This window comes from Podarcis melisellensis (genome assembly GCF_964234715.1).
Source record: "Podarcis melisellensis genome assembly, chromosome: Z".
In the NCBI taxonomy this organism is placed as follows: Eukaryota; Metazoa; Chordata; class Lepidosauria; order Squamata; family Lacertidae; genus Podarcis; species Podarcis melisellensis.
The window spans coordinates 2,334,050-2,351,657 of record NC_138547.1 but is presented as its reverse complement, the minus strand read 5'-3'; the positions used below and the strand labels follow the sequence as shown (position 1 = coordinate 2,351,657).

Sequence of the window (17,608 nt, the reverse complement as noted above, 5' to 3'; positions counted from 1 at the left end):
GCTTCAGCACTGGGTGTACTAGGGATGAGTTTATGGAACCCAGGGAGAGGTGGTCCGAACATGTTTGGGGAGCACTGATTTAAGGTGTCTGTGAAGTCAAGATGATTAGCCCCCTAGCCCACACTTTCTCAGTGAGGCAGAAGCCAAACGTGGGGGGCACCACTCCTGCCCTCCACCTCTACAAACATTTGGGGCTAGGGGACAAACCTAGAGCAGAGATGGGATTTTATTTTTAAAATCTATACAAGGTGGGGTTTTGTTTTTTTCATTTGTTCATAGAAGTTCAAACTGTAACAATAAGCACATTATGTTCTTATTGTCAGCAGGGGTTCCCCATTTGTGGAATGCTCTCCCTAGGGAGGCTCACCTGGTGCCTTCAATATACACCTTTAGGTGCCAGGTGAAGTGTCCCTCTTGGGCTGATTAACATTTCATGTCCTTTTAAATGGAGGAGGGGGTGGGGTTATTGGTCTGTTTCGTTCTTATTATGTGTTTCATATTTTTATCTTGTGATTTTTTTGCTGCGAGCTGTCCTGAGATCCTTGGAAGAAGGGCTGTATGCAAGCTACATAAATAAACAATCCGTTTTGTGCAAACGATAATTGCATAAATTCACAAAAATCAAAGTAATTTGTTATCTTGGGTAATGACTACTACCGAAACAGGAGTGCTGGTTGTCAGGAGCTCGTCCTACACTTGAGTACACTCCTCTTCCTTTGTTCAGCACTTTTTATCTAATCTTTTGACAACCGTTCACAATAATCAGCAGAACTACTCCCGGGAGAGAGAACAAAGTATTTTTAAAAAGGCTTCGAGTCATGACATTCTGCAAGAAATATGTGGAGGAGCTGCAAATGGCTTGGGCAGCCAGCAGTTCTCTTTGTGTGGCACGAATATGTGTTGTAGAAGGGAAGGTGTGGAGGGGGTTCCTGATTGTCCCCTCCTTTTCGCCGCATGCTGGATTCCAGGAAAATGAGACCGGGTCGCTCCGCCCTTCCGCCGCACAGCCGCTGGGCAGTCCTGCAAGCCCCAGCTCCTCCGCCTCAGTGACCCCGCTGGCCTCCCAGCACTGCCTCCAGCTCCTCCAGCACCAACTCCTCCAGCAGCAGCAGCAGACACAGGTGGCTGCAGCTCAGGTAACTATGCCCCTACCTGTCTGGCAACCACCTGACTGCACTTTCTTTGACCAGTTTTCAGCAGGTCACCACCCACGCCATTCCCCATTCCTCTTCTGCATTACAGTGTGTGTGTGTGTGTGTGTAAGAGAGAGAAAGAGAGCGCAACTAATTTCTTCCCCAAAATGCCCCATGTAGGATGTTGTTGTTGTATTTACATCCTAGATTTTCGCCAGGTGACTCACACAAATTAAAGCAATTCAGGTAAAAAGCTAAAATCATGCAAAATGCAAATAGTTAAAAAGCAATTAAACTCTAAATAGAATAAAAGCAGTGCAAAAGAATGGGTTTTGGAAGCTTGAAAGCAAACTCTGCTTGCCAACAGTCCTTGTGTGTATGTGTGTGTGTGTGAGTATGCATATATGCATATATTTATAATATAATAAAGGGGATCAAATATGATAGATGGCTCAAAAGGAAAGGAAACCAAAACCAACGTGCCTCTGACAAATCCACTGTGGAGGAGAACTTTATTGATAGCTGTCACAATGCCTAGTTGGAAACTCTGTGTTCAGAGTTTCTCTGAACAGGAGGCCAAAGCAGCAGAGAATGGCTGTCGTCTGCCTGCGTATGGGTTGCCTAGTGGTACCTCTAGCTGACCACTGTTAGAAGCAGAGAGTCGGGCTCAAAGGATGCATTGGCCTGATCCAGCAGGGCCCCTGGTGGCTTCACTCAGCCCTCTCAGCTCATGAGACCCTCTCATCGTGTCCCCACCCCACCTCCTGGCAGGTGCAGCTACTGAAAGACCAGCTATCAGCCGAAACCACAGCCCGGGTTGAAGCTCAGGTCCGTGTCCGGCAGCTCCTGATGACCAACCGCGACCTCCTCCAGCACGTCTCCTTGCTAGTGAGGCAGCTCAAGGAACTAGAGATCAAGGTGCATCTACGACATCCAGGTGAGTGACCGGAGTAGTCTGGAGGGGGCGTGTCTCCATAGAGGTCACTCAAGGGCCTCTCTCTGGTGCCCAGTCATGCACCTGATCCTCCCTCTCTCTGCATTATCCTCCTAGCAACCCTGCCAGGTAGGTTAGGCTCAATAAAATTAAAACAGTTTGTAAAGTAAGTTTGCATGCAACACCAGAAGGTACCCAATTATTGCCACTGTATAATGACTATAAAAGGGTTGTATAACCTTAGAAAGTTGTATAGTCTGAGAAATAGGATGGCTGTGCAGGGCATGGCTGCGACTGCCATGAAGGGACCCTGAGCTTCTGAATTTGCCACAGCACTGCTGCAATGCAGTGCAGAATTAGAGCAGCGGATGTGCTCAGTGGCTGGTGTGGTTTTGCGAGGTCTATCAAATAAATGGCTTTATATCCTGATGGATGGGACGCGGGTGGCGCTGTGGGTTAAACCACAGAGCCTAGGACTTGCTGATCAGAAGGTCGGTGGTTCGAATCCCCACTATGGGGTGAAGTCGTATGCTGGCTCCCTTGGCCAGTAAAGCGAGATGAGCGTCACAACCCCAGAGTAGGTCACGACTGGACCTAATGGTCAGGGGTCTCCTTACCCTTTACCTTTATCCTGATAAATAGATGGAGCCTCCAGGCACAGAGGCAGTCTGCGACTGAATACCAGAAAAAGGTAAAGGGACCCTGACCATTAGGTCCAGTCGTGGCTGACTCTGGGGTTGCGATGGTCATCTCGCTTTATTGGCCGAGGGAGCCGGCGTACAGCTTCTGGGTCATGTGGTCAGCACGACTAAGCCGCTTCTTGCAAACCAGAGCAGGGCACAGAAACGCCATTTACCTTCTCGTCGGAGCGGTACCTATTGATCTACTTGCACTTCATGCTTTCGAACTGCTAGGTTGGCAGGAGCAGGGACTGAGCAACGGGAGCTCACCCCGTCATGGGGATTTGAACCACCGACCTTCTGATCGGCAAGTCCTAGGCTCTGTGGTTTAACCCACAGCGCCACCTGGCTCCCTTCAAATACCAGATACTGGGGGCATAAAACAGGGCCAGGGAGGGCTATTGGTCTGCACCCACAGCCTGGGGGCTTCCCAGGAGCCTCTGTGGGAAGCCTTTGGTCTCAGACCACAGGCACGGACGCTCCATCCTTGTGTTATTACCTATCTCAAAAAATTTTTTTTAAAAAATCCTTCCAGTAGCACCTTAAAGACCAACTAAGTTAGTTCTTGGTATGAGCTTTCGTGTGCATGCACACTTCTTCAGATACACTTTGTTTTGACTATGGCAGACCAACACGGCTACCTATCTGTAACTTATTACCTATCTACCATTCCCCCCTCCTTGCTTTTAGTTGACCGATCCCTGCAGAACCTGACGCTGGCTCAGTCGCTCTCACTCAACTTGAAGAACCACTACAGCCTTGAAATCAACCTGCCATCCACCTCGACACCGGCCAGCGTCCTGGGCAGCCCTGTGGCACAGATGGGCAGCGCTTGCGAGTCTTACCTGAATCTGTCCAACCTGGAGAAGGGAAGCCAGCTGAGCCACTGGGCAGAGAGCGAGGAGCACTTGGCAGTCCTGGAGGGGCCAGATGGCCTCCGCAGCGTGGAGGGGTCTGAGGCCGCAGACTGTGCGGTGCTGGGAAGAACCGGCCGGCAGAAGAGCAGCAACCTGGGCACTCCGGCACAGGAGGAGAGGTAGGGGAGTCTTGGCGTAGTGTTGCTCATAATCAACCCACGTCTGAGCCCATGCAAGGCAAATTGCACAGCTTGGTTGTTAGCACTGTGTGGTGGGAAAGGGGGGTGGGCTGCCATACATGTAGATTTTTGCAGTTTCACAGCTGCTGTGCCAGTGCCAATGACGCTGTCACACCCATTGGTCTGCTCTCGTAGAATCAGAACTGGCGGTATCTCCAATGTCATCTACAAGTGAAACTCGAAAAATTAGAATATCGTGGAAAAGCTCATTTCTTTCAGTAATTCATCTTAAAAGGTGAAACTAATATATGAGATCGACTTATGACATGCAAAGCGAGATGTGCTTCTACTTCTCAGAGGTCCAATCTTGCTCGATTTGCAATCCTTGTTTTGTTGATTTCCTTGAATATTCTAATTTTCTGAGATGGTTAATTTGGGGTTTTCACCAGCTGTAGGCCATGATCATCACAATTATAGCAAATATAGGCTTGACATATCTTGCTTTGCATGTCACAAGTCTATCTCATATATTAGTTTCACCTTTTAAGTTGAATTCGGGAAATCAAGGAACTTTTTCCATGATATTCTAATTTTTCGAGTTTCACCTGTATGTGGTCAGCTGTTTTGCTCACAGATGGCTGGGGGGGGGGACTTTTCTCAGCCCAAGGGCCACGTTTCCTCCTGAGCAGCTTTCAAGGGGCCACATGGCCAGAGGCCGAAATGGGTGGAGCCATGGATGTGGCTGACCCCTTCACACAGAACCCTACAAATGCAGCTTCACCACAGCCAGAGATTCCTATGCTCCCACCTGCCCCATTTCTCTACCTATCCAGGCAGGTGAGAGGCACCATCCCGATTTGAGGACACATCCCAGCCAGGAAAAACCCCTTTCTCAACACAGGACGATCCCATCTTGCACAATTACGCTCTCTGCCTTGCTTACCGGTCAAGTCCTGCTCAGGCTCTGGGTGCTCTTGTGAGATCTTGCTTAAAATCTCTTTCCACACTGGGGGAAAGAATGCAAAAAGAGTTTTAAAGCTCTCTGCCCTGTGTGCAGTTAATTTGTGCAGTTTCGACTGGGGGCTTTCAACCATGCAAGGTTAAAGTTGCGCAAGTTAATTGCATGCTGTAAGCGATCATACTGTATGCTGGTTTAGTAATGGAGAATGCAAAACGTGGTTTGCTGTGGGAGGGGTGTGTTGACCCAAGGTGACACCCAATTACTGTTTGCTAGAATTGCAAAGTTGTGGGGGCTGCTACTCAAATCTCACTACAGGCAAGCCAGGGAAGGGGCTGCTACTCAAGGGTGGAACAGCTGCTTTGCATGAAGAATGTCCCTGGGTCAATTCCTAGGCAGCACCTCCAATTTAAAAAAACCTCGAGGCTGCACTGCTGCACTGCGCTCTGCGTGGGGCTGCCCTTGGGTCTGGTTCTGAAGCTCCAGCGACTGCAGAGTGGGGTGGCCAGATTGCTGGTGGGGTCACCTGGCCGACAATGTGTGGCCCCCTTGTTGAGGCATCTGCACTGGCTGCCCATCTGCTACTGAGCCAGGGTCAAGGCCCTTCTATTAATTCACAAAGCCCTGGACAACTTGGGTCCAGGGTACCTAGAGAGCGCCTGAACCCTTACATCCCAGCTTGATCACTCAGATCATCAGCGGGAGCGTTGCTGGTCGTTACCTTGGTTGGTGAGGCTAATTTGACAACAAGAAACCGAACCTTTGGTGTCCATCAGCCCAGCCCTGTGGAACACTCTGCCACTAGAGATTCAGCAAGCGCTTTCTGATTCAACTTTTAAATGCCTGCTGAAAACTTGGCCTGTACAGGTAATTAAGAATACATCGTTCCACAGTGGTTGGCTGATTTCTGATCTTAGCATTCTTACATGATTTTTATTGTATGATTTTATCTATAGTTGTTGTGAACTGCTCTGATATATCTATATTTTTTAAATGAATAGGGGAATACAAATAAAATATACCGTATTTTTCCATGTATAAGACTAGGGGTGTTTTTATACACAGGTAGTGTTGAGTGTTCTTTTTTTTTTTTTTTATAAAAATTTTTATTAAGATTTTTTACAGATACATATTTAACAAACAGAATAGGTTTCATAACATCCTTTCATTCTATTGTGGACTCCCTCACGTCTCCCGCTTCCACTTTCATCATTAAAAACGAATTTTTCCAAGCAAATTATCATCTTGTTTATGCTCTTAAGTACAGTATAGTGTTGAGTGTTCTTAATTTGGAGGCCCCCCCCAAAAGGGGGCATCTTATACATGGGGGCATCTTATACACGGAATAATACGGTATATATTATTTTTATTCTATTTTATTCCTTATCAAGTTTGTACAACTCCCTTTATCCAAAGATCACAGGGTCGTTCACAACATAGACTTACTTATTTGTAGAATTATTTCTCTGCCGAACATCAGGGCAGTGCGCAAAGTCACGAAAAGCCTTTGAAAGCCACCCAAAGCCACCCATCCCTTCTCTGTTTGACAGGTTGCAGCCCCTCATCCCCAAGCTGAACCCACCCCCTCCAACCCTGCGGAGGAGGTCAAGCAAAACCACCTCGCCCAGCCTAGAAGCAGAGACGGACACCACAGCAGCAGCCACCAGCACCAGCACCTCTGGGCCCGGCCACAGCACCTCCACACTCACCAGCATCACCATCTTCTCCCTGGCCAGCTTGGAGTCTGAGCCCAGGACGCTGGGAAGAGGTCACACTTGCGGCCGTGCCGAAAACCAGGTGGCCCTAAGCCAGGAGCGGGCTGGGGAGGGTGGGCAGGCACCCCCGGCAAAAGGGACCTTGGGACGACCCGAGAAAGGCCCCTCTAGGGATCTGGATGGCAGCTTGTCTCTCCGGCGTCCTTTCCTCTCCTCGGCCGGCAATGAAACCTGTTTGCGCATCAGTCTCTCGGAGGACGAGCTGGACACATCAGGGGCCTGCATTGCTCGTGCATAAACCATGCACTTGGGGAGCAGGCTATTAGCTTGCACTGGTTGCCAGGCACAGATTGGGGGGGGGGGTTAGAGGTGGCTTGTAGGGTGCTGCGGCGCCAGGGGGGAGTCTCTGAAATGGTCACCAGTGGAGGCTGGCAGTTCCGTAAGAGCAAAAGTGGGAGACTTTGAGCCAGAAGTCATGTGGTCTCCAAAAGAAGCGAGCTGGGAGGGTCTCCTGCCTTTGTCTTCCACACAAGCAGAGGTCCTCAACAGACACCAGGAAATGACCAGACGTCTTGACAGACTGGCTGACCTGGAATGGAGGAACACCTAAGGACCTCGTGTCACCCAGGGTACAAGCACCAGTAAACAACCAGGCGCAAGATCCTCGGTCTCTGTGCCCCAGGGAAGGAGCTCGGCACGACTGGCTGAAATCTAGACTGTGTGCCACAGATTGTCCCCCCAGCCAAGAAAAGCTGCTTGCAGTTTTGGGGGGGCAAATGAGGTAGGGAGAGGGAGGTCATGGGTGACCTGTAGCATTCGGCGTTGTGAGGCAAGGTTAGCACCTGAGCAGGGTGGGTGATGGTTATTCCAATGGTCACTTCCAGAAGTCTCCCCTGGAATGAGAGGGATGCACACAGGTGAGATTAGTCCAGTATTTTGAAGTCACTTGATATTAGAAGCCCAGTCCTGTGGGAACCAGTTCAAGAGCATCTTGGCTGCCATTTCCAGACCAGGCGTCGGCTGTTAGGCCAGAGAGGAGCTGTGGTGGTGTCTTCCAAACACCTTAACTCTAACATCCGGGGGGGGGGATGCTGAAGGTGCAGGAAGTTTGCGCCTGAATGAAGGAGAGCCACCCTTCAGATTCCCCCCCTTAATTTCCCTCACCTGCAGACCATCCCTTCCTTCAGCAGGAGTTTAGTGGCACAGATGCTCCTTTCGGTTTTATTTTATTCTGAGGCTGGAGAAATTAAGCATATTGGTGTTTCCCAAATCCTGAGGTGGTTATTATCATTTCTGTTTTCCTATTCCTTCTCGGTAGTGGCACCCACCCTGCGGAACGCCCTCCCATCAGATGTCAAGGAAATAAACAGCTATCTGACTTTTAGAAGACACCTGAAGGCAGCCCTGTTTAGGGAAGTTTTTAATGTCTGATGTTTTATCACTTTATTATTATTATTATTAATTCAGTTGGGAGCCGCCCAGAGTGGCTGGGGAAACCCAGCCAGATGGGTGGGGTATAAATAATAAATTATTATTAAAATTGGTGAAATCCGAACGGTTTTGCACTGAGTTGGAGGCACAAGACTGAGAGGGTGCAGAAAGCCAATTCCAGCGCATGCTTGAGTGGTGGACAGCGAAGTTTTACTCCGAGTAGACCCATCCCCAGAGGGTCTCACTGTTGGCAACTTGTTCTGCCACTCATCATATTGCACGCTCACAGGGGCGTCGAAGGAGATTTCTTTTTCCCCCAGGCCATCTGTGCAAAGTAAAACACTGGAATTGGGGACCAGGCTGGTTTCTCCAAAAGAGAAAAATAGAGAAGGCCCATGCCTGTACATTTTACCTCATCCATCAGGTTCTGTGAATGCTGCAAACGTAGTCTTTCTTTTGAAGCGAAAGCTGGAAATTGGGGGCTGTGGGTCATCCAGAGGAGGGGGCACAGCTGTCTCCTCCCCTCAGGGGATGCTCAGAAGGGTGGAAATGGGTTGTTTTTGTTTCAGAAACAAAGCTCAATCAGCCATGCAAGAGAGGATGGAAACCGTAATATTTGGTCACAGAGAGAGCGAGAGTGGAGGAGGACCAGGAGCAGGTTGCTGAAAGGATGAGTTTGAGAAGAGGGAGAGTTAAATTTGGGGCCAGGTGGGAATGCAGTCAGGAGAAGTGGTCAGCAAGCCAATTGCAAGAGACGTTGGGAGGCCTGAATGCTCAGTGGGGGTGTCCCAGATGAGCACATGTCACGGGAGCGAGTGTGAAGCACGTCAGCCAAGCAAGCTCAAGTGGTGCTGGGGAGGCGGCTTTCACCATATCAGGGGCATTTTCCCGCCACCCCCAAACTTTCAGGACCCTCAGAGCTGCCACCCACTAGTGAACAAAGGCACCCCCGGTTTGTGATTCTCACTCCTTTGCACGAGGGCCTTGTAGGTTGGTCCACACAAGCAGAGGAGCCGTATTTCGAAAGGGATTTGAAAAGGAAAGGAATTGGTGGTGTGGATGGAGCGCCTTGTGGGCTTTTATCCCAGGGTGCCATTAAAAGGTGTGTCCCATAGCTGGGGGGGGGGGACCCAGAGGGGAGGGGTATGTAGTGCACCTCCTTTGGGGGCCAAATGCACAGTTAAACGAGGCAGGTTAGGAATGTGTTTAGAAGGTTGATTTGGGGTGAAGGGATGTATTGTTGGTCGTAATTCAGGGGAGAGAGAGAGAGAAAGAGAGAGACAATGGGCATCCATGTCTGGGTTGCCTAGCAACCCTCTGCACAGGTAGAACAGGCCCCACAGAGGCCAAGTAGCCTAGGGTGGTCACCAGAGCAGAGCACCACTGGAAATTGTGGCCATTGCCCGTCAACTATCGCTAAACAAGGCATCAAGGGGCAGGTTCAAAGGGCAATTAGAGTTCCTAACCACCCTGGTTGGAGGGTGGGAATGCTCTTGTGTACATTTTTTTCACACATGCAGAAATCTTGGCAGCACAGAGATTTTAACACTTGCTTGCCAATGCATGTGCTGATCAGGCTGCTTTCAAAAAGGCACAGCTATGTTTAGCCAGTTGAATATTCAGCAGGGTGGCAGGGTGAGAATCCTGCTTCCTGCAGGTAAAGGTAAAGGGACCCCTGACCATTAAGTTCAGTCGTGGCCGACTCTAGGGTTGCGGCGCTCATCTCGCTTTATTGGCTGAGGGAGCCGGCGTACAGCTTCCGGGTCATGTGGCCAGCAGGACTAAGCCGCTTCTGGCAAACCAGAGCAGCGCATGGAAACACTGTTTACCTTCCTGCCGGAGCGGTACCTATTTATCTACTTGCACTGGTTTGCTTTCAAACTGCTAGGTTGGCAGGAGCAGGGACCGAGCAACGGGAGCTCACCACGTCATGGGGATTCGAACCACCGACCTTCTGATCGGCAAGTTCTAGGCTCTGTGGTTTAACCCACAGTGCCACCCGCATTCCTCCTGCAGGTAGATGTACTAAAAAAATCAAGGCATGACGAGTGAGCACCCAGGCAAGTCACTGCAAGTGCAGAACAGCTTCAGTTGGCCGGTTCCGTGTGTTTGGAAGGGAAATGTCACTTTTCATGTGTTTGTGTGTGCCCTTAACAATCGATGGGACCACGTGTGTGTTCCATACTTGAATATTTCTGGCCATGTGCAATGCGCTGAGTGAGAATCTGCTGCAAGGCAGGCTGAAATTCCACTGATGGTGCTGATTTCTTTTATCACAGTGTTGCATAGTGGGAAACTAAACAACTGACACGCACACACCTCAGCGAGGTGCGAGGAGAGGAAGGTGTCCATATCTTGTTTTCTTTTATCATCTATAGGAGCCTCTGAGCCAAAAGCCACAGAGTTTCTCTCAAAGCTATTTCCAAGTTAGCACAGAGAATGGAAACCCAGTGGTTAAAAAAACAACAACAACCACCTGTTTGAAATAATCAGGATTTTTGCAAAATGCAGGAACCTGGGAGCTGTAGTCGAGGACATCTGGAGGCTACCAGGTTAAGAAAGACTAATGTAGGATGTATCTTATAGTCTCCTCCCCACAAAACGTTTGTTCTTTACGGCTTACATTTCCCAGTCCGCACTGGAATCCTCGCTTCATTCAAACAGCCAAGCTTCACTTGAAATAAAAATATCTGCAACAACCTGCAGGGGAGGTTGCAGAAGCATGTGCAGAGTGCCGGAGCTGCCAGCTTGAATGATCTGCCACAGTTTTCTTGCCAGGGCCAAAATGTTGGGCCAGAGGTTTGAGTCAGGGGCTTTTCTGTGGGTGGGGGGACAGAAAATGTGTCATAATTTAAAGCCTACTTGAGAGCAGAGGAGTCCAGGTTCGTTTTAATTCCAAGTGTTATCCTGTAAATTGTTGTTGAAGACTTCGAGAGAAAGAGAGAAAGTTTGAATTTATTGTGTAAAGAGTTCAATGTTGTTGGGACCATGAGTATAATTACAGATTTCTTTCTCCTTACAGTTTGTCAGCGTGTTCTTTCTGGTGCGGCGAGGGGGGGGGGAGAGGTGGTTTTTGCCTGTTTTCCACCCATTTCACAGAGACGGAATCTTCATCTTAACAAGGCCATTGACATATTTACGTTTTCTCTCAGGGGGAGGTAGAAGGGGGGTCACTTTGGTTCCTGATGCATTAATTTCTCAAAAAACAAAACCCATTTTCTGTCATTCGTCCAATGCCCCCCCCCCATCATAAAATCCAGTTGGAGTGTTTCTTCATCTCCCTTATTTTATTATTATTTTTATTTATTACATATATGCCCTACCTTTTCTCTCCAGAGAGCTCAAGGTTGCAGACAGGGTTCTCTCCCCTCAATTAATCTTCACGACAACGCTGTGATGAAAGGCAGTGATTGGCCCTCAAGGTCAACCAAGTGGGCTACATTGATGAGTCGAGATTTGAACCCTGGTCTCCCAGACCCTGTTCCAGCATGCCCTAAACACTACACCAGAACAGAGCTCCAGCTGCCTTGGAGGCTACATGATAGTACGGACAGAAGAGTCTCGGGTCTGGTTCCCAAAAACCTGTTCCAGAGGCTGAACATCAGCTCAAAACACTTTTTAAAAACGATTTCATGAATAATATTCTAGGAGGGATACTGAAAATACATTAAGCCAGCCTCATGCAACAGGTTCAGCAGTGCTGGGCGGGGTTTAAAAAGTATTCTTTTAGAAAATGGTGCAAGTCAAAGATAAGTACACTTCAAAAAAGCAAGCCTTCCTTGATTTGAAGGAGCGTCTCCACCCCCATCATTCTGCCCGGACACTGAGGTCCAGCGCCGAGGGCCTTCTGGCGGTTCCCTCATTGCGAGAAGCAAAGCTATAGGGAACCAGGCAGAGGGCCTTCTCGGTAGTGGCGCCCACCCTGTGGAACGCCCTTCCAGCAGATGTCAAAGCGATAAACAACTACCTGATATTCAGAAGACATCTTAAGGCAGCCCTGTTGAGGGAAGTTTTTAACATGTGATATTTTACTGTATTTTTGGTTTTTATGGAAGCCGCCCAGAGTGGCTGGGGAGGCCCAGCCAGATGGGCGGGGTATAAATAATAAATTATTATTATTATTATTATTATTATTATTATTATTATTTGGTACATTTTCTCTCTCTTGCATCTAGAAAATAATAATAATAATATTTTATTTATATCATGCCCTCCCTAGCTGAAGCCGGGCTCGGAGCGGCTAACAACAGTAAAAATAACACAGTTTACATAAAATCACAATCAATTAATTAAAATACATTCTAAAATCAATTCATTCTAATACCAATTCAGAATCAAATTAATGGCTAGAGTTCTGTGAAGAGTGCCAAAGGAGGGGGTCAGGCTGTGCCTTGGCCAAAGGCCTGGTGGAACAGCTCTGTCTTGCAGGCCCTGCGGAAAGATGTCAAGTCCCACAGGGCCCTGGTCTCTTGTGACAGAGTGTTTCACCAGATCGGGGCCACAGCCGAAAAGGCCCTGGCTCTGGTTGAGGCCAGCCTAACCTCCCTGTGGCCCGGGACCTCCAAGATATTATTTGCGGACTGTAAGGTCCTCCGTGGGGAAAACCAGGAGAGGCGGTTCCATAATACGAGGGTCCTAGGCCGTATAGGGCTTTAAAGGTTAAAACCAGCACCTTAAACCTGACCCTGTACTCCACCGGGAGCCAGTGCAGCTGGTAAAGCACTGGATGAATGTGATCCCATGGCAAGGACCCTGTAAGGAGCCTCGCCGTGGCATTCTGCACCTGCTGGAGTTTCTGGGTCAGTCTCAAGGGCAGCCCCACGTAGAGCGAGTTACAACGTGTGAGAGTGCAGCCACCTTCCTCATTCTGCACTTGGCAGTTTTCATTTGTTTATAGAAATGTATCTCCCACTTTGTTCTCCAAGGAGCTCAAGGTGACATGTGCATGATTCTTCCCCCTCCTACAACAACCCTGTGAGGTAGGTTCGGCTGAGGTACAGTGACAAGGCCACACCCAGGAGGCTTCATGGCTAAGTGGTGGATTAGAACCCTCTTCTCCCAGATCCTAGTCCAACGCCCATTACGCCATGCTGGCTCTGTAGTCCAGATCTGAAGGGGCACCAGATTGCTGGCGGATGAGTGCCTCTGCCTTCTTCAGGGCCTCCGGATTAACTCTTGCCCACAATCTCTACCCTGCAAACACTAGGATTTCTGATGGAAGTTCAACACGCTGTGGCATGTCTGCGCAGCATATTCCTATCCTGCCCTCTGGTGGCCATAAGTAATTTAACATTGCCACCTATATTACACTCCTGCCTGGCTCACTTTTAAGCTGGGACATACCTACAGGTTGTCCAGCTGCCCTGGACACAGAATTGACCTGTGCCTCCATGGGCAGCTGTGAGTACAAAATGACTCCCAGGCTGCACACCTGGTCCTTCAGGGGCACAGTTATCCCATTCAGGATCAGGGAGTCCTCCAGACCCGCCCTCCTCCTGTCCCCCAAAAACAGTACTTCTGTCTTGTCAGGATTCAATCTGTTAGCCGCCATCCATCCTCCAACCGCCACCAGGCACTCACACAGGACCTTCACTACCTTCACTGGTTCTGATTTGAAAGAGAGGTAGAGCTGGGTATCATCCGCATATTGATGAACACCCAACACAAACCCCTGATGATCTCTCCCAGCGGCTGCATTTAGATGTTGAAAAGCATGGGGGAGAGAATGGAACCCTAAGGCACCCCACAAGTGAGAGCCCAGGGGTCTGAACACTCATCCCCCACCACTACTTTTTGAACACGGCCCAGGAGGAAGGAGCGGAACCACTGTAGGACAGTGCCCCCAGCTCCCAGCCCCTCAAGACGGTCCAGAGGATGTTATGCTTGATGGTATCAAACGCCGCTGAGAGATCCAGCAGAACTAGGAAACAACTCTCACCTTTGTCCCTAGCCTGCCGGAGATCTGCATGTTGATGAGGCCTGAATCCAGACTGGAAGGGATCCAAATGGTCCACTTCTTCCAAGCATGCCTGGAGTTGTTCAGCAACTGCCTGCTCAATCACCTTGCCCAAGAATGGAAGATTTGAGACTGGGCGATAGTTGGCCATATTGGCTGGGTCTAGAGATGTTTTTTAAAGAAGTGGTTTAATGACTGCCTCTTTCAGCAGGTCTGGGAAGGCTCCCTCCCAGAGAGAAGCTTTCACCACCCCGCAGAGCCCATCGCCCAGCCCTTACCGGCTTGCTTTTATAAGCCAGGATGGGCAAGGATCAAGGAGACAGGTGGTTGTCCACATCCTCGGAGGTAACAGATTGAAATTGATCCCACGCAACTTTAAATGAGCATGGGTAACTTAGACCCATTAATTTAAATGAGTCTGCTCTGGGAAAAACATGGCTGTGAACTGTTGTGATCAAGACCATGTTTGGACAATTACACAGAAAAAACAGGAAGCTGAAATATATTTTTGCCATGAGTTCTTGTGTTACAGTTTTATGTGTGTGCATGCAATTTGGCAAAGCAAGAGCCTTTCATGGGAACTACTGTGTTCTAGGTTCCTGAGGTTCTTTTGGCTAACCATTGTACAGAAAGAGAGAGAGAGAGAGAGAGAGAGAGAATCATAAAATTGTTGAGCTGGAAGGGACCACGAGGGTCATCTAGTCCAACCTTCTGCAATGCAGGAATCTTTTGCTGAGTGTGGGGCTCAAACCTATAAACCTAAGATTAAGAGTCTCATGCTCAATCAACTGAGCTGTCCCAGGTGTTACAGAATTGGGGATTCAGCCTGGATGATGCCGGTGGCTCACTTCCAGGCCTGTGATTCTATATCAAGAAAGCTTAGAATCTAGTAGAAGATCAGATAAGTTCCTTTGTTAAGGCTGGCCAGTTAAGTACAGTCCTCTACATGTCCAAAGAGGTTCCCATCATGATAATTTTCCCACCTTACGGGAGAACAATAGGACAATAGGCCCGTGAGGGAGGTGAGAAATGTTTTGGCTGATGCTGGAAGCTAGGGAGACAGAGGCATGTCTTGCTCTGTGCTGAATCCCAAAGCTGTGACTTGGGCTCCCTCTGAAAACCTAATGGAGAAGCAAGGTGTGCTGGGGTGCTGGTGCTGTGAAACTGCCCCCCCCCCCGGCCAATCCTATGCCTGGGTTGTATAGATATGTAAATATAACAAAGGTACTTCTGTCTCCATTGACCATACTCAAAGTAAGCAGAGGAACCCCTGGAAGTTTGCCACTTAAAGATTGGGGTGCATGCTACAGTGCTATGATCACCTGTTTGGGCTGCCTCTGTGTCCTCGAGGTCCATATTTTGATTATACATATTGTGGTAGTATATAAATTCAATCAATCAATCAATCAATCAATATTCAGAGATGGATGGGCATGCCAGGGTTATAGACTGGTTGCACACAGACACATGCTTTCAATGTAGTGATGTTGCTGGGGACAACACAGTCCTGGCATTCCGAGCCTTTCCCTGCTGGCGTAAAGGGGGAAAACTTGCTATGCAAAAGCTGTTTCCCAGCCCACAAGGATGACTCTCCCACTGCAACTTCCTTCCCACTGAAATTCTGCTTGTCTTCAATGCACCAAACAGCAGTTTAGTGGGATGCAGGGAGGTCAAATCAGCAAAATTTGGCAGCAAGGAAGGGGATGTCGTCGTTAGCTTGGACATGTGCAGCAGGCTGCATGGGAGGTCTGTGAGGGCCAGCTGTGGCCTGTGCAAATCCACACTCGCACCTTGACATGAACCTGTGCCACATACTTTATGGAATCTAGACAATGGCATCTCCAGAATTCATGTGGATCACAGCATGGAGATAGTAGATAGAGAAATGTTTTTCTCCTCTCATAACACAGGAAATTGTGAACATCCAATGCAGCGAACAGTGGAAGATTAAAGACAGATAAAGTACTTCTTCATGCTGTGCACAGGTTTTTATCTTCTTATGGAATATCCAGCATTCACACAGACCAAAAGTCCACTTCCATGCCAATATTTGGGCACCCTTAAGTCCACTGATTTCCTCTAAGCAGGATCAGAACCCTATTCCTCTTTACTTGACAAGTGTCTGAAAGGAGTTACTTTTTTATGCAGCTTGCAAATATTTTATTCCTTGCCTCCGCTGAATGGGCCAGCATACTAGGTGGGCTCAAAAGGGATCCTAAATATACCCCCCCTTCAAAGATTTGGTTCACATTCTTGCAGGGGACAGGTGCCCCCCTTGCTTTGTGATACAACCAACCAACCCCTTTAGCTAACGTTTTCAGAAGGACAGAGACAGACATGATTTGGCTAAAATTGTGGGGAGTCGGACTTGAGGCTCCTGGGTTCATTAAAGGTCTACACACAAACACGCAACCTGGCTAGCTAATATCCATCTAATACTGTAGTGAAGATTGGGAATTTTTCAGATCACTCCATAATCAGACCAGAAGAGGGCAGCCCTGCTCTAATTTATCCGGCACCTGGCAAGCGCAGTATCCTGAGATCACAGTTTTTTTAGCACACCAGTGTCTTGGAGCCCTTGTCCTTTGAAGCAAATTCCACCGTTTCAAATCTGCACTGCTGGAAGGACTTTATTTTATCTGTCCCAAATCTTCTGACCTGGGCATTAGAGGCAAATTAGCACACACAGGATTCCCAGCCTGTAAGATCACAGCCTCCCCCCTCGTGTGTGTGTGTGTGTGTGTGTGTGTGTGTGTGTGTGTGTGTATACACAATAGCAGTGAACTCTCTTCATTCCTGATCTGCTCAATCCTCCAAACAAGGGACTCATTTGAACTGTAGTTCTGTGAAGGAGGTAAATGTTCCCCAAGCATTTTCACCGCTCTCTAAATCAGGTGAGACAAACTGGGTGCCCTTCAGGAGCTGTGGGGCTCCTGCTGCCATCCACCCCATCCAGCACGGTCAGTGGCTCAGTAGAAGTTATCCCTGCTCTTCTCTGGGTGCCACAATTTAGGAAAGATGTTGACAAGCTGGAAGGTGTGCAGAGGAAGGCAACTAGAATGATCATGAGTCTGGAAGCCAAGCCTTATGAGGAGCTGTTGAAGGAGCTAGGTATGTGTAGACTGGAAAAGACGAGACTGAGAGGAAAGATGACAGCCATCTTCCAATATCTAAAGGGTTGTCACATGGAGGATGGAACTAGCTTGTTTTCTCCTGCTGGTGGAGGGTAAGACTCGAACCCATGGCTTCAGGTTAAAAGAAAGGAGATTCCAACTAAACCTCAAGAGGAGTTTTCTGACAGTAAGGGTTGTACGACAGGGAATGGACTCTCTTGGGAAGTTGTGGACTTGCCTTCATTGGAGGTTTTAAAGCAGTGGGCAGATGGCCACCTGTCATGGGTGGTTTAGCTGTGTTTCCCGCATTGCAGGGGGTTGGACTAGATGACCCCTGGGGTCCCTTCCAATTCTATGATTCAATGATTCTATATGCTGCCTCATATTGGGGTTCAGTCTACTTTCCAGGCTGAGCCAGCAATGCCTCTTCTGGCTGGCAGCAGCTCTCCAAGGGCTCAGGCAGAGAGGGGTCTTCCTCATCACATCTGTAATCCTTTTAAGTGGACTGGGGATTTAACCTTGAACCTTCTGCACACAGAACAAGTGAGCTGCCCCCCCCATTCCCAGATGGAGCCATAGCCAGCATCCAAACTGCTGCTGTGTGTATATGACCCCAACTTCTGTCAGTCTCAGGGTAAAAAAGCAGAACAAA

The 17,608-nt window shown here is 48.7% G+C and overlaps 1 protein-coding gene across 2 annotated transcripts in view; it reads left to right on the top strand.

The window, feature by feature from the left end:
• Positions 1-7,417, top strand: part of LOC309361449 (carboxyl-terminal PDZ ligand of neuronal nitric oxide synthase protein-like) — a 46,856-nt gene extending 39,439 nt beyond the window's left edge. For both annotated transcript variants that reach the window (XM_081896448.1, XM_081896449.1), the window contains 4 exons: positions 969-1,136; positions 1,905-2,070; positions 3,438-3,783; positions 6,292-7,417. In XM_081896448.1, the coding sequence (XP_081752574.1) occupies positions 969-1,136; positions 1,905-2,070; positions 3,438-3,783; positions 6,292-6,754 (1,143 nt within the window). In that variant the 3' untranslated portion in view covers positions 6,755-7,417. The remainder of the gene's footprint in view (positions 1-968; positions 1,137-1,904; positions 2,071-3,437; positions 3,784-6,291) is intronic.
• The last annotated feature ends 10,191 nt before the right edge of the window (positions 7,418-17,608 follow it).